The sequence below is a fragment of the Peromyscus eremicus genome, chromosome 8a (assembly GCF_949786415.1).
Source record: "Peromyscus eremicus chromosome 8a, PerEre_H2_v1, whole genome shotgun sequence".
Taxonomy (NCBI): domain Eukaryota; kingdom Metazoa; phylum Chordata; class Mammalia; order Rodentia; family Cricetidae; genus Peromyscus; species Peromyscus eremicus.
This window is the reverse complement of record NC_081423.1, coordinates 99845785-99866468: the sequence shown is the minus strand read 5'-3', so window position 1 is coordinate 99866468 and position 20684 is coordinate 99845785. Positions and strand designations below refer to the sequence as shown.

General features: G+C 48.9%; 1 protein-coding gene across 1 annotated transcript; it reads right to left on the bottom strand.

Annotated features, from left to right (window-relative positions):
• Positions 1-3990: 3990 nt before the first annotated feature.
• On the bottom strand, positions 3991-9525 carry Birc5 (baculoviral IAP repeat containing 5). The gene is made up of 4 exons (XM_059269845.1): positions 9253-9525; positions 8640-8749; positions 6625-6742; positions 3991-4501 (listed from the first exon to the last, which is right to left on the bottom strand). The coding sequence occupies exons 1-4, from the start codon at positions 9361-9363 to the stop codon at positions 4403-4405; spliced, it is 438 nt and encodes a 145-aa protein (XP_059125828.1). The 5' UTR covers positions 9364-9525; the 3' UTR covers positions 3991-4402.
• Positions 9526-20684: the final 11159 nt, after the last annotated feature.

Below are 20684 nucleotides of genomic sequence, written 5' to 3'. Positions count from 1 at the left end.
CACAGGGCACACACTCACAGGGCATGCACCTATAGGACACTCACCTACAGGGCACACTCCTATGGGACACACAAAGACCCCTCAAGGACAGGAGTCGGATGCTAACAGCAGGAGAGGCAAATGCGTGGCAAAGAGGCCTCAACCAGGCAGCTGAAGCCGGATGGACTGCGTTACACTCTGGGGAATGAGAGGGCCTCTAATCATTGCCCTGGGGTGGACAAAGCCTGCAGACAGGGGCCAGAGGTGGTCTTTCTTGAACACAGGAGCTTTGTGACTCAGGTCAGCCAAGCCTTCACTTCTTGGCTTGAGGAATATAGTCACGAGATAAAAGCAATCTTAGCAAGGTTATTAAAACAATATTTCAAGTGGAATTCAGACAGCGCACAGAATCCTCCCAGTATTTTGTGGCTGTCCTTTTCCACATGTACACCAGGCCATCCCTGTCCATATCTGCTGTGTGACAACCCCTGCAGCTGGCACTATCCTGAAGATACCCCTGCTTTGGAGCCAGGTGGCTCAATGATCGGTAAAGACTATAAGAATCCAGTGAGTGCTCCCAAGAAGCTGCAGCCCTCCCAAGGCAGAAGGAACGGGAGAAAGGAGACTTTCCAGCCCCAAACTCTGATTACAGCCGAGGAATCAGTGCGAATCCTGCAAACTTGAGGTCACCTAGCTGTTATCTCACAAAGTAACAACAGCAAGAATCAGTCATGCTTTCTATCTGTCAAGTGCTCCTTTTATAGAAAATGTGGATTGACATGCTGGTCCTCCCTCCCTCCCTTGAGCCCCCTGCTCCTGAGCTGGTTTGCAAAGGTTCATGCTACTGCTACAGCTCAAGCAGGTCTAGTGCAGCTGGTAGGGTGGACAACAGCCGCCCGAGGCCACTGCTACCCTGCGGGAAGTGACCGCAACAGGCATCCACACCATCTCTGCAGTAATTCCCTAAAGCTGAAGGGCTGGAAGATGGCCTGCTGAGCAGTCCATACCCACTTCATTTTCAACCTTGGGTCTGTGCGGCAGAAGCCACCAATTAGATTGTCTTCTAGGCAGCAGGTCCCTGAGGGGTGGCTCTAATGAATTCTACCAGTGTACTTCCCCAGTAGGACCCAAAAGACACCAAGCCCAGTATGAAGAGATGCTGCTTTAGAACGACCCAGTATTCATTACATGTTGTCTCATCAAATGTGTAAGCCATATTAGGCAGGCTGTGTGCCTACCTCTGGCTGCCAGGGACTCTTCAAAGCCAGCATAATCCATCATCACAGAAGTCAAAGACAGGTGGGCTTCTGGGGGAAGTCAGTACAATTTTGAGTAATGAAAACAAGGCTGTATGCAAGCCTCTTTTCTTTAACTAGGTCACATTTGCAGCTGGAACAGGAGTCGGTTTCTAGTGGAAGCCATCTGGCTGATGAGCCTCCTGCTCCAGGCTAACTCTGGCTATTGCCTCTAGCCTGAGTTTGGGAAAGCAGTTGGAACTGTCAGTTAAATTACCCTCCAGCAGCTGGGCATCAGCTATACGACAGCTCATTTTACTAAGCCTGGCAAACATCCTCCCACAGAAGATGAACCTCAAATTACTGTCCAACAGGCCCATTCATCTACCCAGCATGCAAGATGAAGCTGGCTAAGCCCAGCAGATGCAAAGGCTCTCCAGAGTTGGAGGGCATAGGCCAGAAACACACAGCTTTTCATCTTACTTGAACAAACAAGGCTGCAGCCAAACCTCTGTTCACACATGCTAAGGAAGCACTCAGCTGGACTCATTAAGAGATGTGACCATGACTAGGGGCAGTAACTGGAATAGCAGGTGGCCCCAAACCAAGTGGAACCCACAGTTTTTGAGGCTCCACTTGCTGAGCAGGCCTCAGATATCATAGAGAAAGAGCAGGAGTTGGAGGAGCTAGAGGAGAGCAGGGCCATCAGCATGGGTGTGAGAGGCGAGGACCTGTGTCTAGACAGCTGCCCAGGGAGCCTGCCACCAGCCAGGGCTTTGTGTGGGAAAGATGTTTCTAGCACCATGTCCCCCGACTCTTCCACCAGACTGCACTTGCAGTGAGCAGAATGCACACCTCACTCCTGCCCTGTGCACCTGCCTATGCTGGTCCAGCTGTTAGCTTCTGACAGGGGCTTGGATGACAGGATGTTGCCACCCAGAGTGCTCCGGCACACTTGCCCAAGGCTCTTGCTGGCCTTTTACCTTCTTGAAAGCAAGTAGACATTCTGTAAACTGACTTCAGGAGATGGGGTCCTGGGTGCAGTACCAGGAGTTCAGAATGCACTCAAACTAATGTCACCACTTTGGTGACTAAGGGGCAAACAGTCCTTTGGGGGCTGAGACTGTTTGATCTCTCCCTGATGAAAGCTGACAAGCCCCAGACTGAGCCAGTGGGCAGGAAACAATTTTTGCCTGTGTGAGACAGGAAGGTCCTCAGTATCAAGACTGGGGTGGAGCTGGCCAGCTGCCAGGCTGGCCTCTGCACAGATGTCTTGTCCCTGTCCGGGACTTGGCCCCACCTAGGCTCAGATGTCCCATCTTGGTGCTTGCCCGTGGCCTCGATGAGCTCTCACACCCATGCTGTCAGTTCTGCTCTCCCCTAACTCCTCTGCTCTCTGATTTCTGTGTGGTAAGGTGGGAATAGAGACAGAGACCCAGCTTGTAATGTTACGCCACGGTTCCCTTATTTTCTCTGAATTACTGTTGCACAGAGCTATCCTAAGCCCTCAGGGAGGCCACCAGAATGTCTTAGGTGGTTCTGGAGACAGTCAGGCCCCAGATGTCCAGAGCAACTCCTGAGATGACTGCCCAGGAGCCATCTAAGTGAACACAGATACGCACACCATTGCAGTGGAGGACTCAGTGGCCTGAATCCTTTACAAATGACTCAGCCTGAGCCTGGGCCTTGCTGGGCTGCTGCCGAACCAAAGGCTAGTACTGAGATGGCCGGTTTGGTTTGCCAGTGCTCTTCCTGAAGTTAAGCTTCAGCCTGGGTCATTCAGCGCTGCTGGAAGCCTCTGTAGGCCACCTGGGCTGTCATTTCTAACACTGCTTTATGCCCTCCTGGGTTCTGAAGGTCTTAGTGGCTTCCTGTGCTGATCTTCCTGGAGTCAGTGAGGCTGGGAACCCAAGCAGGGACGGAGCAGACCCAGATTCTGGCGAAAGATGCTTCAGCCTCAGTTTACCAGCATGGTCTGCATGGAATATACACAGCTGTGAAATCTGTACCCCAGTCTGCCCTAATTCTACCATTTCAGTCACAGTGGGGTGTACTTTTCCCATATGCTTGGAGAGGGGTCACATAACCATGTGTTTGAGCAGGGTGTCATATGGTCCAGGCTGACCTCAAGCTCCCTATGTATTGCTTAGGATAACCTTGAACTCCTGATCCTTCAGCCTCCACTTCCAAAGTGCTGGGACTACCAGGGTGTGTCACCTCACCTGGGGTCTCAGTTTATCTTGCTGTGTGATAAATTGTCCCAATGAAAGCACTTGAAGGGAGGAGTGTCCTGTGGCTCACAGTAGAAAGTGCAGTCCATCATGATGGGGAGTCAGGACACTGAACAATGATGAATGCTGATGCTCAGCTCTCCATTTATATAGCCCAGGATCCCGCATCAATTAATGTGATCAAAATAATCCCCCCAAAGCCCATCTCCTAGGTGATTCTAGACCTGCCATGCTGACACACTATCACACTTGCCTTACAGATGTTCCATTAGGAAAAGGAAATCCTGTCCGTGTGAGTCAGGCTGTACTCCCAGTGCCTTTTTACTACTGTTCAATTCTGCAGCTTGTACTGGGATTGAAGCTCAAATACCCCCGAACTTATGACCTCCTAACATAAGACAAACGCTTGTGTGCAGCAGCACACGCCATGTCTCAGTCCTGCTGGGCAGGGGCATCAGGACTGAGTTCAGCCCTGTCTCAAAAACAAAACAAAACAAAACAAAACAAAACGAACCATTTCCCCAAGACAGGAAGAGCTTGCCGCCCACTTTTCAAGTATTTTATTCCATTCCCCTGTAGTAGCGGACTCACACCAGAGGCCAGACGAATCGCCAGCACCACACAGAACCACAGCTACAGTGCACAGGACGTGTCAGCTACCAGTATGGAAACATGAAGACCACAAACACCTGCACGACCCCCCACCCCTCAGGGCCTGCCCCCGGACACTGCCCTCCTCACCCACTCCTGACCTCACTGCCTCAGTCCAGGTCACCACACGGCAAAGCCAGAAAATGAAGAGGTAGGCACACAGGCTGAGCCACTTCCAAGTGAAAACGAAAATAATATTTGACATCCAGTTTCAAAATACCGTTATTTCTTTCTCTAAGACACTGCTAAGAGGCCCGGGCTGGGAAAGCTGGGACACACGGCTTAAATGTGGCATGTCGCTCAGGTTCAGGTCGCCCCAGCAGAGGAAGCCAGCTGCTCAATGGAGTGGCGGACGGTCTTGGCTATTTCTTCGAATTCTTTCTGCTTGCTGTTGGTCTCCTTTGCCTGGAATAGTGAACGGACACATCGGGGCTAGGTGTGGCGTAGAAGGAGGGGCCTGCCTATCGAGAGTGAGGCCCTCATCTATTACCAACATGACAAAGTAACTACAACAACTATTAAAAGCAAAGTTACTGTTTGTGTATAGCTTGGAATTGAACCTAGGGCCTTATGCATAATAAGCAAATACCCCAACTTCCTTTTTTTTTTTTTTAGAAATAGGGACTCATGTCACCCAGAATAGCCTTTAACTTATAATCCCCTCCAGCCAACCAAATTAGTTGAGATTGCATCCTAGGACTGCACCCTATGCCACCAAGACAGGATTAAAGAGAACTTAAGGGTTTTTTTTGTCTTTTTTTTTTTTTTTTTTTTGGTTTTTCAAGACAAGGTTTCTCTGTGTAGTTTTGGTGCCTGTCCTGGAGCTCACTCTGTAGCCCAGGCTGGCCTCGAACTCACTGAGATCCGCCTGGCTCTGCCTCCCTAGTGCTGGGATTAAAGGTGTGCACCACCACCGCCGCTGCCCGGCCTGCGAACTTAATTTAAAAATACTAAATCGACAAGAAAAAGTCCCTGGGGGCTAGAGAGATGGCTCAATGGTTAAGGGCACTGGCTGCTCTTCCAGAGGTCCTGAGTTCAATTCCCAGCAACCACATGGTGGCTCACAACCATCTGTAATGATATCTGGTGCCCTCTTCTGGCCTGCAGAGACACATATAATATAAATAAATAAATGGCAGTGCACGCCTTTAATCCCAGCACTTGGGAGACAGAGGCAGGGGATCTCTGAGTTTGAGGCCAGCCTGGTCTACAGAGTGTCCCAGTTCAGCCAGGGCTACATGGTGAAGCCTTATCTCAAAAAAAAGTTGAGCCGGGCGGTGGTAGCGTACACCTTTAATCCCAGCACTCGGGAGGCAGAGCCAGGCAGATCTCTGCGAGTTCGAGGCCAGCCTGGGCTACCAAGTGAGTTCCAGGAAAAGGCGCAAAGCTACACAGAGAAACCCTGTCTCAAAAAACAAAACAAAACACAACAAAACAAAAAGTTGAGTGTGGAGAGATGTTCCCAAGTTAGGATTCTGAGTGCCTTTCTCTTGACTCTGTGCCCAAACTTGTATTAAATATCTTTATTAAAACCAACTGTGCTTCAAAAAAAAAAAAAAAAAAAAAAAATCAGTAACAAAAAGAATACCATGTAATAGGAGCTTTGAGCAGCAAGGCCCACACTCCCTCTCTCACCATCCCCAGAGTCTGAGCATGCTCCTATCCAACGCCTACTTCAGTCCTCCCTCCCCCTGACAGCAAACTGTCATCCTCAGTGTCTAGTATCACAGTTATTTCATAACGACTCCACCAAGGAACAGAGCTTACAGCAGAAGAGAAACTTTGGTAACCACGACAGCAGGTCCTAGCCTCTGCCTTGCAGCACAGAACTACGTAGGGCCAGGGCCAGCTGGAAGTCAGCCTTCGAGCATCAGGGACAGAGCGGCGCATCTGGCTCCTTCTCAGTGTTTTGCCAGTAAATCCCTCCCAGAATCTTCCCCTAAAAGGTTGCCAAGTGCAACACATAAGAACACAGGCTACCTGGTTAAATGTGAACTTCAGATAAGCAGTGAATAACCCACACAAAATGTGGGGTGTTGACATGGACGGATGACATCTACTATGAGCTCTGGCCTCTGGCCAACCTAACTCTTCATGCTTGGCTGCATGGGAGTCACCTCCTTGTGGACTCATGATGCCACCTGCCTTCCCAACTAATTCCATGTGAATGGACAAGAGGCAAAGTTCAGCTGGACCTCTGCTTCTTCCCCTCTCAGCCATCACTCTACTACATGGTCCCAAACCTCTGCCTACACTGCTGCCATCCTAGGAGGCCCCGCCTGTGTCAAGAGCTTACCACAATGGTTGCCACCCAGGTGAGGTGATTCTACTCACCCCCACCCTCACCCCCACCATTTCCTGAGGGGACAGATCTTCTGACTGCACAACACCAAAACCACACTCCAGGTCAGTTCTGTCTGTCTCTAACTCCACACGCCTCCCAGGGTTGAGAGTACATCCTGGGGCAGATCCTCCAGGGCTCTGGGGGACCGGGTTTGCTCTCAGTCCTTATTCTCAATTATACATACTATTTTGTTCTTGGCTCTTTCTTTGTCCAGTTTCAAAAATTCACTGAGGGTTAGTTCTTCAAACTGCTTCTTGACAGTAAGGAAGGCACACCCAGGCGAGTGCTTCTTATGCTCCTCTCTAGAAAAATCAATAAACCAACACGTCAAAAGAGCCAGTGGCTGCTCATCACTGACAGCCCATCTCTCCTCACCACAGCTGTCCTGGGCACACCCTGCTGTGCATCAAGAGCAAGGCATTAGGTCCAAAATGTACCCCAGGAATACCCCACAAAGCCTAGCTTCTCTCTGCTGCGTCTTCCTTATGGCTAGAATATTTTTCTGGAGTCCTTTAGCAATCACTAGGGAAGGTTGTATGATTTAAACTCAGAAGAGCTGGAGAAATGGCTCAGTAGTTAATAGCACTGGATGGTCTCCCAGGACCTGGGTTTGGATCCCAGCATCTGAAGGGACTCTGGCCGGCTTGGGCTGGCAAACACAGCTCTGGCAGGCCTTGCCCTTCTCTGCCATCCCCTCTGCCTTGCTAAAAACCATTAGATTACATTCCTAAAGCTAGCCACCAAGGTCTAGTCCCTTATTTGGCCACTTCCTCCTCCTGAGGCTGACTGCCAATGTCCAGCTATCAAAACCCTCTTTGGCTCACCTAGTTAACATGTCCAATCAAAATTAAACACCTCACTCTAACACAGCGTTTCCCCTTTTACCTTTATAAAGGCTGTTTGCCTAGGCATCACATCTGTCTCCTCTCTACCCAGAGGCAGTCCTTTGTCCCCCCAGGACAAATACCCCTGCCCCCTTTCCCTTGTCCCCTTCCCCTTCGATGACTATCTCCTTTACCACATCCCAGCCCATTCTAACACAGACCTCCCCTTCTTCTCCTCCTAAAAATGACACCTGCAAGGTCATTGGCTGCTGTTTTCTGCCTGAGTCAGAAAGCAGCAACTCTAACTTCTCTTCCCCACTTAATAAAGGATCTCTGTGAAAACAGGTGTTTGGGTGTGGTTTGTGCCTAATCCGAGGTCTGGAAGGAAGCGCCCGCACGCGGCCCCCTCCCCACTCCCCACCCCAGCTGTGTGGGAGTCCCCTTCAGCACCCATAGGACGGCTCCCACCATCTGTAACTCCAGTTCCAGGGAATTTGATGTCCTCTGAAGGTACCAGGCATGTACATGGTACACAGATATACATGCAGGTGAAACATCCATACACAGAAATTTAAAAATAAAATAAACTCAGAGGAATTGCATGTCAAATCCAAAATGGCTTAGGTGAGGATGTTTGCTGCCAAATCTGCTCACCTGAGTTCAATCCCAGGGATCCACACAGCAGGAGAGAAGTGACTCCCCAAAGTTGTCCTGACACCCACACTCAAACACACACAAAATAAAACATAAAGTAATAATAACATAAAAAAAAATCTATAGCTAGAGATGGGATAGTGGTTAGGAGTCCTTGCTGCTCTTCCACAGAACTTGACTTCAGTTCCCAGCACCCACATCAGGGATCTCCTAACTGACTGTAACTCCAGCTCCTAGGGATCTGACACCTACACCAATGGCAGAAATGAAGACTCACATGCGCACATTCACCAAAAACAAACGAATCTTAAAAAAAATCTCAGGCAGGCCAGGCGTTGGTGGCATTGGCCTTTAATCCCAGCATGCAGGTAGAGGCATGCAAATCTCTGAGTTTGAGGCCAGCCTGGTCTACAGAGGGAGTCCCTGGACAACCAGAGCTACATAGAGAAACCCACCTCAAAAAGCAAAAATCAAAACAAATGCCTCAGGCAAAACCATGCAAGTTGGCAGCACTAGGGAAACTGAGGAAGAAATTGAGAATTCAAGACCAGTCTGAGCTATATAACAGGTTCAAGGACAGCCTGGAACACATACCAAGTTAGGAAGGCCATGCTTTTCTACTAACTGCAAATGGTTTTGCCCAACTCCAGTTCAACCCAAAAGGCTCCCAATAGAACTAGGGCACCAGAAAACCCACTGAGAGTGGCCTGCAGGGACTTACATGGGGTTGTCATCGGGTTCCCAGCCTTCCAACTCCTTAAAGCAGAAAAAACACTGGGCCAAGTCAGGCTCATTCTCGGTAGGGCAGTGGATGAAGCCAGCTTCCGCCATCTGAAAATGACAGCACAGCTCGTGAGCACAATCAACAGTCTAGTTTTTGTTTGTTTGAGACAGGGCTTCTCCGTGTAGTTTTGGTGCCTGTCCTGGATCTCACTCTGTAGACCAGGCTGGCCTCCAACTCACAGAGATCCGCCTGGTTCTGCCTCGGGAGTGCTGGGATTAAAGGCGTGCACCTTATCGTTCCCAGAAGTCGTTCCAGGCCGAGAGCTGGGGCGGTCAGCCGGGGACAATGGAAAGAGGCCGTGTCTACCGAGCCTAACAGCCTTAGTGGTTCAGGCAGAAGGCTGGGGAGAAGTGGGGTGGCCTCGTCGAGGACAATGCAGTCTTTTCATGTCCTGGGCCGAGCAAAGCAGCTTAGCTAACAGTGCGAAGGGGGTTGGGGGGTTCTGATCCCGGGCCCAACCACTAATACACAGGCCCAGGGAGCAGTCGCTGTAAAGCTGGGGCGGAAATGTCTGCGTGTGGACGCTGAAGTCCGACAGGGGCGGGCTCACCCGCTCTGGGGTGCAGGAGCAGCCCTCCAGGAACGGCCAGTTCTTGAAGGTGGAGATGCGGTGGTCCATGAGATACAGTTGCCAGGTCGCGGGGAGAGCCGGAGCCTCCATGATGCTGCCGCCAAGACGCCTGGGAGCGCGATTCAAAACCCGCGGATGGCGCCGTGCCCTAGAGCATGCCGGGAGCGCCCCGCCTCCGCATCGTGAAGCCACGCCCTCCGGCAAGTCTTGAGCCGCCTTCTGGGTGCGGACGGCGCTAGGCGAGCCGGGAAAGCCCCGCCCCATAGCATCGGCGCGTGGCCTTCTGGGAGTGGCCGGCGCGGAGCGTGCTGGGAGTTGTGTCCTCTGCGGCGGTGCCTCCTTGCAGTTGTGTCTGGGAACAGATAGCCGCAGCTCTTCAGCTGCCTCCCAGAAGACGCAGGAGTGGCTGAGGATAGCGGGTTGGCCCTAAGGGCGCCTCTGTTAAGCCTCTCGGCTGCAAGTGTCCATTTGCTCTGCGGGCTCTTCTTCCTGCAGCCGACTTTCCTGCTTCAGGGTTTGCAGGCTCTGGCTGGCTGGATACGTCTGCAGCCCCCACCCAGCTTATATCGGAACGGAAGTGCTTCCGATTCCACTCACACGCTGGTTGGGGACACTCTTAGGAAGACAGGGAGACCCTCCTCCCTGCAGTCGCCATCCTTCCTGTAGACACCGTGGGTTGGAGGCGAGGTCTGTGACTGTTGTAGTAAGTGGTGGTGTATATCTTCTAATCACAGCACCCAGAGGCTGAGGCAGGAGGATAGTGAGTTCCAAGTTCTCATGTCTCAGAGGGGGAAAAGAAAGTTAATGCGTATATAGCTCTGAGACCATCAGCTTGGCCCAGACTAAAGAGAAACGGCCATACACCACCACAGTGAGTCCAGGCGCAGAACAAAGTTACAGCTTCCCCGATGTGACTGCTGGCTGAGCTTGATGCTGATGAGGCCCCTTTGCAGCAGGCCCCTTTACAGTATTTCTGTTCGGGTCACCACCTGTGGTTGCCGTGGCTTCTAAAGAATTTCACACAGCGGAGAGCAGGCTGGGCAAGTCCCAAAACACAGTCCTGGTTGGCGTTGTAAACAAATGCACTGATACTTTATAGTTTAGTCTACCATTTAACCTCTGTCGGTTGAGGGATGTGGGCCAGATCATCTCACAGATTGTGAGGAAGCACAGGACCCTCATATGTACTGTTAGGGTCCACAGATCACCGCACAAAAGACCGCCCCTCATGTACGAAAAAGCAAGAGCATTTATTTCTCTAGAGAAGGATTCCTGCATGCAGGAGTCAGCCACACAACAAAATGGTGATAACCCCCAGAGAAGCTCTCGGGCTCCTTTTATAGATATCCAGGAGGGGATTAGGTCATCCTAAACATGACTGGCCAAGCGAGCAGCAGCCACACTAATGTTTGATATTGGCTGGGGCTATAAGTGCTGAATCATGCTTGGTATACAGTATCTCCCTCACCTGCCTTATCAGAAATGGAAACAGAGGGGCTGGGGATTTAGCTCAGTGGTAGAGCATTTGCCTAGCAAGTGCAAGGCCCTGAGTTCGATCCTCAGCTTGGAAGGGAAAAAAAAAACAAAACAGAAATGGAAACAGAAACTTAACTGAAACTCAGGCCTAGTAGAGGCTGGGGCCAGGAGAACTCACCATGGTGCTACCATGGCCTCTCATGTATGAGCAGGAAGCTGGAACAAGACTGTGTCCCAAAGAAACCTGGGAAAAGTACCACCTATGGTTCCTCCCAGCACTTCTCACCGCCCCACACTAAACCCAGGGGCTGAGGTTTGCTTCCCTTCTCCTAGCTTCTCTTTTCTATATAGTCCTGCCTTTTCAGCACATGCTCTCTTGGTCTTAGGCCCTCTGTTCCTCTCCTAGTCCCCTTCCTCATCGCATGGTCCCCTTCTCCCTTGTCCTCTCTCCTCTCTTCCTCTCTCCCTTTCTCCATCCATGGCCAAGTTCAATCTGGACTCTTCCAGATGTCTCTGGCTGTACGTTCCCTTGTATCTACAATGACACCCTTCTCAACCACACCTTGGAGAGGTCATGTCCTCATTTTCATTCATTTTTAAAGGTCTCAGGCACTGCTGTATATCAATAAACTTGAAAACATTTAAAATAGCAACAGTATATGTACTGTGACTCCCAGCTTAAATTGTCTTGCGTCAACTGCACGGGACAGCTAAGATTCCTCTTCTGCCTAATGTTAGTTACAGTAGGGATTTTGTCTTTTGATTTACCAACACAGTAGGTGAGCTGGCTAATTTTATGTCAACTAGACACAGGCTAGAGTCATCTGAGAAGAAGGAACCCTGATTGAAAAAAATGCCTCCATTGTAGCCAGGAGTTTCTTCAGTCCTGCTGAACCCCAAGGTCAGGACAAATCTCTCCCACCCATGTCCAGCATCCAGTTGGGCCCAAGTAAATACACAGAGGCTTATATTATTTACAAATTGTATGACCTATGTGTCAGACTTCTTGTTAGCTAGCTCTTATTATAACTTAACTCAACCCGTTTCTATTAATCCATGTTTTGCCATGTGGCTGTGGTGTTACTCCTTGTATCTTGTTGCTCCTGTGGCTACAGGCTGGCGTCTCCCCGACTCTACCCTTCTCCCTCCCGTCTTCAGTTTGAATGTACCGCCTAGCCTTATCCTGTCCTGTCATAGGCCAATGCAGCTTTATTTATCAACCAAACAAAGCAACACATATTCATAGCATACAGAAAGGCATGCCATAGCACTCCATGAGATTGGGCTGTAGGCAAACCTATATTTTCTTAATTAGTGATTTTATGTGGGTGGGGCCAACCCATCGTGGGCAATGCCATCCCTGGGCTGGTGGTCCTGAGTTCTATAAGAAAGCAGGCTGAAGCCAGTTGGTGGTGATGACACACGCCTTTAATCTCAGCACTCGGGAGGCAGAGCCAGGCAGAAGCCAGGCAGATCTCTGTGAGTTTGAGGCCAGCCTGGTCTACAGCGTGAGATTCAGGACAGCCACCAAAACTACACAGAAAACCCTGTCTCAAAAACAACAAAACAAGCCGGGCGGTGGTGGCGCACGCCTTTAATCCCAGCACTCGTGAGGCAGAGCCAGGCGGATCTCTGTGAGTTCGAGGCCAGCCTGGGCTACCAAGTGAGTCCCAGGAAAGGCGCAAAGCTACACAGAGAAACCCTGTCTCGAAAAACCAAAAAAAAAAAAAAAAAAAAAAAAAAAACCCCAAACAAACAAACAAAAAAAAGAAAGCAGGCTGAACAAGCCATGGGAAGCAAGTCAGTAAGCAGCACCCCTGCATGTTCTCTGCATCAGCTCCTGCCTCCAGGTTCCTGTTTGAGTTCCTGTCCAGACTTCCTTCAGTGACAGACTATGGAGTTTCATCATAGTAATAGTAGCCCTGACTAAGACAGTAGGTTCTTTGTTTTATGGCTTTTTATTTTTTCTGCTTCAGCTTCTAAGAGCTGGATCCTTCGTCCTGGCTCTCCTTCACTGCTCAGCCTTGGCTGGGATCTTAACACTTACGGGGCCCAGCAGGTGTGAGACAAGGGTAAAAGGTTTCAGGGTAAAAGGTTTTGGGGCAAGGACAGAGCTCTGTCCTTCCCAAAGTATATGCCACTCAAATCTAGTCACTTGGGCTGTTAATTTTTTTGTTTGTTTTTGTTTTTGAAGACAGGATTTCTGTTGCAAGATATTTGGTTATATTGTGTAAAGAGATGGCACTGTGATTGGTTTAATAAAAAGCTAAATGGGGGCTAGAGAGATGGCTCAGAGGTTAAGAGCACTGGCTGCTCTTCCAAAGGTCCTGAGTTCAATTCCCAGCAACCACATGGTGGCTCACAACCATCTATAATGAGATCTGGTGCCCTCTTCTGGCCTGCAGGCATACATGCAGGCAGAACACTGTATACATAATAAATAAATAAATCTTAAAAAAAAAAAAAAAAAAAAAAAAAAAAAAAAAAAAAAAGGCTAAATGGCCAATAGCTAAGCAGGAGGTATAGCAGGGACTTCTGGACAGAGGGAGCTCTGGGAAGAAGAAAGACTGAGTTGCCAGTCAGGTGCAGAGGAAGCAAGACATGCAGGAGGAGAGGTAAAAGCCATAAGCCACATTGCAGCATGTAGATGAATAGAAATGGGTTAATTTAAGTTATAAGAGCTAGTGGGCCAGGCGGTGGTGGCACACGCCTTTAATCCCAGCACTCGGGAGGCAGAGGCAGGTGAATCTTTGTGAGTTCAAGGCCAGCCTGGACTACAGAGCAAGATCTAGGAAAGGCACAAAGCTACAGAGAGAAACCCTGTCTCAAAAAAAAACAAAAAACAACAACAACAACAACAACAAAAACTAGTGGGACAAGCCTAAGCTATAGGCCGATCTTTTATAATTAAAATAAGTCTCCATGTCATTTTTTGTGAGCTGGTGGCCCAAAGAAAAATCCATCTACAGGTTTCTCTGTGTAGTCTTGGCTGTCCTGGAACTTGCAAAAAAAGAAAATCTGTCTACAGGTTTCTCTGTGTAGCCCTGGCTGTCCTGGAACTTGCTCTGTAGACCAGGCTGATCTCAAACTCAGAGATCCACCTGCCTGTGCCTCTCAAGTGCTGGGATTAAAGGTCTGCACCACCACGCAGCTGGGCTGTAGATTTTCTAAAGAAACATTTGTGTTTCCGTGTGAACTCTGAATTTTCAAGAAATTGACAAGGGTTCCCAATTCCAGTCAATATTTGATGATACAACCAGCTTTAGGATCATAAAATATTCATGTTAGACATCAACTTTCAGGAACCCACTTCTCCATTACAAAATAACATTCATGGTCTGGTAAAAAGCCAGGCAATAAGATCAGTCAACATTCCGGTGGGCAGTACTTACTGGACTCAGAGATTTACAGGAGGAAAAAAAAAGATATGGTGACCAGGCATGTCACTGTGAACCCAGGAGGCAGAGGCAGAGAGATCTCTGAGTTTGAAGCCAGCTGTCTACATAGTGAACTCTGGACCAGCCAGGGCTACACTGTGAGACCCTGTCTCAAAGAAGAAGACATGGAGGTGGGATGGGGACATGTTGGTGAGGCCAGCCTGATCTATGTACTGAGTGCTGGGCCAGCCAGAGCTGCATAGTGAGACTCTATCACAAAAGAAATAATTAAACAATCTACGACAAACAAGTTGTCCTCTGACCTCCACGTGTGTTGCTAGCAAGAGGACATTCTGTAGATAGGCATGAAAAAAAATGCAATTTACAAAATAAGTTTCTGGGGAAAAAAATTTAAAAGATGGCTCACTATCTCCTGCATTTTTTAAAATTTTCTTTTGTTAAGGAGATATGTGTATGAGTGTTTTGGCTGTATGTCTGTATGCATAAGCACCTGTGTGCCTGTTGCCTGTGAAGGCCAGAAGAATTCAAATTCCCTGAAATCACTCTCAAATGATTGTGAGTCATGTGTGTGCTGGGCACTCAACCAGGTTCTCTGGAAAAGCAGTAGTACATGCTCTTAAACCACTGAACCATGTTTCCAGCCCCTGAATTTTTTTCTCCTTGATCAGGCTTTTCTTCTGTGTGTATGTGAGAGAGTATTGCTTTAGTTTAGTTTAGTTTTGTTGTTGTTGTTCTTGTTGTTTGGTTTTGGTTTTTTGTTTGTTTTCTTTTGGTTTTTAGAGACAGTGTTGCTCTGTGTTACAGCTCTGGCTGTCCTGGATCTCACTTTGTAGACCAGGCTGGCTTCGAACTCACAGAGATCTGCCTGTCTTTGCCTCCCTAGTGCTGAGATTAAAGGTGTGCGCCGCCGCCGCCGCCGCCGCCGCCGCCGCCGCCGCCGCCGCCGCCGCCGCCGCCGCCACATCTGGCTGACAAGAGAATTTTATATAGTAAATTGTATGTAATATTTCAGAAATACTTGAAGCACAGGTCGAGGCACCAAGCACACTGACAATGTTGTTGCTGTCTCCTGAAGGTGTTTTACTCTCGGTTGAAACTGTCCCATTGGACACTGACTCCTCATTTTACGTAAAATCTTGTAGTTAATAATATTATTGATTTAGTTCACAGAGCATCGGCTTTCCCCTCATTCTTTATCTTTGGTTGGGGAAGGGCAGGTTGAGACAGAGGCGTCTGTGTGGTCTAGGCTGTGTGGTCTAGGCTCAATTTTGTTTTCCTGCCTCAGCCTCCCTAGTGCTACAATTACAGGCCTTCAATACCACACCCAACTGGAGTTAAACAAAGAAAAAAATCCTAGTCAGCCCAGGCTGACCTTGAACTCACAATATAACTAAACTCCTGATTCTGCCACCTCACCTGGGCTACGCACTGCTGGGACTGGACACAGGGCCCCATGCATGCTAGGCAAGCACTCCACTAATGGAGCTATCCTCTGAGCCCGCGTCAAGGGTGTGTGCTTGTATGTGGGATTTGTTTTTGATTATGTGTGTGCATGAGAGAGGTGTATGCACACATATGCACACACTCCTAAACACACATGTGGAGGCCAGAGGAGTACAATGAGTGTCCAGCTCTGTCACTCTCCATCTTAGCCCCTTGAGACAAAGTCTCTCACTGAACCTGGAGCTGGGCTGGCAGCCAGGCAGCCCCAGTGATCCTCCTGTCTCTACACCCCACAGTGCTGGGCTTACAGATACACACATGGCCATCCCCAGCCTTTAACATGTGTGCTGGGGATTCAAACTCAGGTAAGAACACAGTGATTGCTCTCACTCACTAAGCCACCTCCCCAGCCCTGAGTCAAGTATTTTTAGCATCACAGTCTAAATTTCTTTAATTTTATATTTATTTTAGCAAAACATTTGCCTGTAGATGGAGTTTCTCATTGGGACCTGGATCAGCTCTGTTCCACCAGCTGCTTCCCAAATAACCACTTAGAGACTTACTGTTTATGATAAGTGCTCGGCTGGTAGCTCAGGCTTATTACTAATTAGCTCTTACAACTTAAACTAAGCCATTTCTATTAATCTATGTGCTGCCCCAAGGCTGGCGGCTGTTACCTCTCCTGCACGTTCTGCTTCCTTTCCATCTAGCTGGCGACTCCTCTGACTTTGCCCTTCTTCCCAGCATTCTCTCTGCCCCGAAAATCCTGCCTAGCCATCAGCCAATCAGCTTTTTATTAACAATGAGAACAATACATATTCACAGTGCACAAAGATTTTCCACAGCATTTGCCATGTGCAATTTTACTGTTACGTGATAAATTTTATTCATTTTTACCAGTAACCACCATTCTGAGTTGGGTAAGAAGCTGGCAGACTGGATTTATTTCTCAGCTTAATCATAAGAAAATTATGAGGAATTTTGTGAAACGAAGCTGGGGAAGGAAAACAGAGAAATTAACAAAGGGTCAACGGGGTCAGAGGAAAGGGCAAGGTCGTGTTGGCGCGGTCAGTCAGGCCACTTTGATGTCCCGAGAGTCCCCGTTCTCTAAAAACACCACATAGTGTCACAACACTGTGAGGTCAAAGCGTTTGGATCTTCCCTTACCTGAGAGTGTAACCGCTGAGACGCTTATTAACTACCCAAAAGATGCTCATTAACCTTTTTTTTTTTTTTTTTTTTTTTTTGTAGACCAGGTTGGCCTCAAACTTAGAGATATACCTGACTCTGCCTACTGAGTGCTGGATTCGTGCACCACCACAGCCTGGCTTCCTTAACTCTTCCACAGATAAGCTCCTCTTGTTAGCCAGGCTTGCCTGTCCTTCACCCTCCTTTTTTTTTTTAAGATCTATGAGTGTTTTGCCTCCTTGTATGCATGCAGTGCCCACAGAGTCCAGAAGAGGGCGTCGCTCCCCCTGGAACAGGAGTTAGACAGTTGTGAGCTGCCATGGAGGTTCTGAACCTGAACTGAGCAAGTGCTCTTCACCACTGAGCCGTGGCTCCAGCCCTATTCCAAGATGATTTTTGGTTTTGTTTTGTTTTTCGAGACAGGGTTTCTCTGGCTGTCCTGGAACTCACTCTGTAGACCAGGCTGGCCTCAGACTCAGAGACCCCCCTGCCTCTGCCTCCTGAGTGCTGGGACTAAAGGCGTGCACCACCACTGTCTGGCCTGTTTGGTTTTTTGTTGCTGTTGTCGAAGTTCTTGACCCCTCTGGGAAATGTGTCAGTGAAAGAACTGTGAAAAAGTTTGTGATGTTCAAGGTCTGACCAGGCATTCCCACCCCAGCCTGATTATTCAGTAACCAGCTCCAAGCTGCCCGGCCTTTGTCAGCTAAAGTCAATTATATAATGGGTCCAGTCTCCACAGCTCTGTCTGTTGACTCCTCTGTTCCTGCTCTAGGCAGGTTATTTGACAGGTAAGTGCAGACTCAGAGCTACTGGGAAAAATCTGGAAGGTTCCTGAGTCCAGGTGAAATCAGATCCTGGAGTTAATCTATGAGCAGTTACTGGATGCTAGGCAACCAGAGAGACCCAAGGCAGGCCCTGGCTTCCCAGGCAGTCAGAGAGATATTCAATGGGGCCCCATCGCTAAAAAACCCAAAGCTTTCAAACAACAAAACCCCCCAAGATCCCCAAATGCACACGAAGGGCCAGTGGCCAGGGCAGGAGCTCCAGGTCTCCAGAACCACCTTCTGTAGTTTGGGCCACTGGGGAACCAGGAAAAGACCATTGCCATATTGAGGCCTAGTTATTGGGCCAACTCTCCACCATTTTCAAAGTAAGGAGACCAAGTCATGGTAAATCCTTCAGTCTATTAAACAATTTCATTAAAACCCAAAGAAAGAGATAAACAAAACAAGATAATCCACTGCCTTGCCTGTGGTAACAGAAGTTTCTGGAGACAAAGGACAAGGTCTCTACTGTCCTGTGCAGAAGATGAGGCCTTCCTTCGGTCAGCCCCACGGGCTGATGACTTCTTTTAACCCAATAACTTCTTTTGGCGGGGGGGGGGGGGGGGGGGGGGGGGGGGGGATGATAACTTTTTAAGTTTTAAAAGTAGTTATCTTTAATATTTAAAAATTATTGTTATTATTTGTATGTGTGTGTGTGTGTATGTGTGTGTGTGTGTGTGTGTGTATGTGTGTGTGTGTGTGTGTGTGTATGTGTATTCATATCGTGGCACCCGTGTGGAAGTCAGAGGACAATTTTTGAGAGTTGATTCTCTCCTTCTACCTTGGTATCCAGGGATGGGGCTCAAATGGTCAGGCTTGTTCAGCAAGCGCTTTTACCTCTGAGCCATCTTGACGGCCCTTCTCGGAGTTTTGAGTCTTGCTAGGGAGCCCTGAATGGACTAAAACTCACCATGTTGAACTTACTGCACTCCTCCTGCCTCTGCCTGTCTGCTGGATTGCTGGCAAACACCATCCCAGACCTTCTCTCTATACTGTGTTTTATGTATAGCATATCGTATACCTACATAAATGTTTATGTATTCACTTATGTTTTCTCTTGCCTGGCTTAGGGTACAGCCTAGGGAGCAACTCCCAGCCCAGCCCAGGTGAGCGATACCCAGGAATGTGTTACAGAATTCAGGGAGGCCCTGGGGCTTGTGAGTCACCTTCCTTGCAACTCCAGAGTAGATTCTGGTCACAACCATAACATTCCCACACTGAAGTCTTCAGTCCTCTTTCAACACTTACTGTAGTGTCAGAGAATCCAGACAGAGCAAACATCCCTCCATGTCTCCCTGGCACCACACCCTCCACAGAGCACAGAATCTTGTGTGGATCTTTCTAGAGTTTTCCCTTTCTATTCTTTGCTCTGTGCACACACGGAAACCCAGGGAGGCAGAGACAAGCTGGCCTCAGTGAGTCCCAGGCCAGCCAGGGATAGGCAGACAGACAGACAGACAGACCAAATAGAAGCCCATGGAAGTTGCGGCCTCATATATGACATTCTGAGACCATGCTGCATCACATAGTTGAACATCTACTTTCTGTCACTAAGACTGTATCTTGATTTTCTTTTTTCTTCCCCTCCCCCTTGGTTTTTCAAGACAGGATTTCCTCTGTGTAGCCCTGGCTGTCCTGAACTTGCTCTATAGACCAGGCTGGCCTTGAACTCACAAAGATCTGCCTGCCTCTACCTCCCAAGTACTGAGATTAAAGGAATGTACCGCCACCACCCAGCATATCTTGATTTTCTATGTGGTACATGAAGATCCTCCAGTGGCCTCGTAGTAGGTGTCACTTGGATGTTCGGGTGCTCAGTGACTTAGGATGGGATCTTTTCCAATAAACCCACTGTGAACTGAAATTATCCCAAGTCAAAGATGCATTTAATAGGTCTGACCTTCCCAGCGTCCTAGCTTAGCCCAACCTACCTTAAAGATGCTCAGAAAGCCAAGCCTGGTGGCCAGAGAGATGACTCAGTTGAGAGCATTTCCTGCTCTTCCAGGGTCGAGTTCCATTCCCAGAACCTATGCCAGGCAGTTCACTATGTAGCCCAGGCCGGCTTCAAACTGGCAGTGCTCACGTGACTCATGTGACGCCTGAGGCTCCCCAGTGGAGGGATTACAGGCATGCACTCCCGTGTGTGTGGGAGTGGGGAAAGATTCGTGGACCCCACAAGGCTCAGCTTAAAAGAACCATACAGGAGCTCAAGGCCTGGCTCCAAGCTTATTGAAGCAGTACATAAACTCTGAAAGCGGACCTAACCACATGCAGTAGCCCCAGGGGTAAAGTTCTGAGTTCCCACCTCTGCTGCAAGGGCTTTTCAGGGACACAGCCGCCTTAGAGTCAGCTATGCTCCAGCCAGGAACCCCAATAAACTCAGTGGGTCCCTAGACTTGGGGGAATCATTTCTTTGGTCTGTTGTTGGTGCTCTTTCTGGGGTGAGGAGGTATCTGTTCATATCACCTCAGGAAAAGTCATGTGATACAATGATGCCTGAACAAGGACAAACAGAACTGATAGTCAATAGAGGGGTGGGGGAGGTGATTGAATGGCCCCCAGTAGGTGATAAAAAGCAACTGAGGCGCCGGGCCATGGTGGCGCACACCTTTAATCCCAGCACTCGGGAGGCAGAGGCAGGCGAATCTCTGTGAGTTCGAGGCCAGCCTGGTCTACAGAGTTCCAGGACAGCCAAGGCTATACAGAGAAATCCTGTCCCAGGAGGTGGGGGGGGAGGGAAGCACTGAGGCTTAGCTTGTCTGCCCAGAAATGGCTCACACAAGGGAATAATTTTGAGAAAAGGAGCAGGCAGATGCTCCACTCTGCATGAGCCTCTGATTTGGCAGAAAAGGGTGAAAAAAGGGATGACATGGGAGTGTGAGTTTACTGTTTCTCACAACCATCAGGATGCAAGATGCCATAGTTAGCGTCAGCTGTCAACTTCACACTAGACACACACCTGGTAGAGAAACTCGGTTGAGGAATTACCTCCATCAGAGTAGCCTGTTGACATGTCTGTAGGATTCTGTCTTCATTGCTGATGCATGGAAGAGGGTCCAGACCACCGTGGGCGGTATCATTC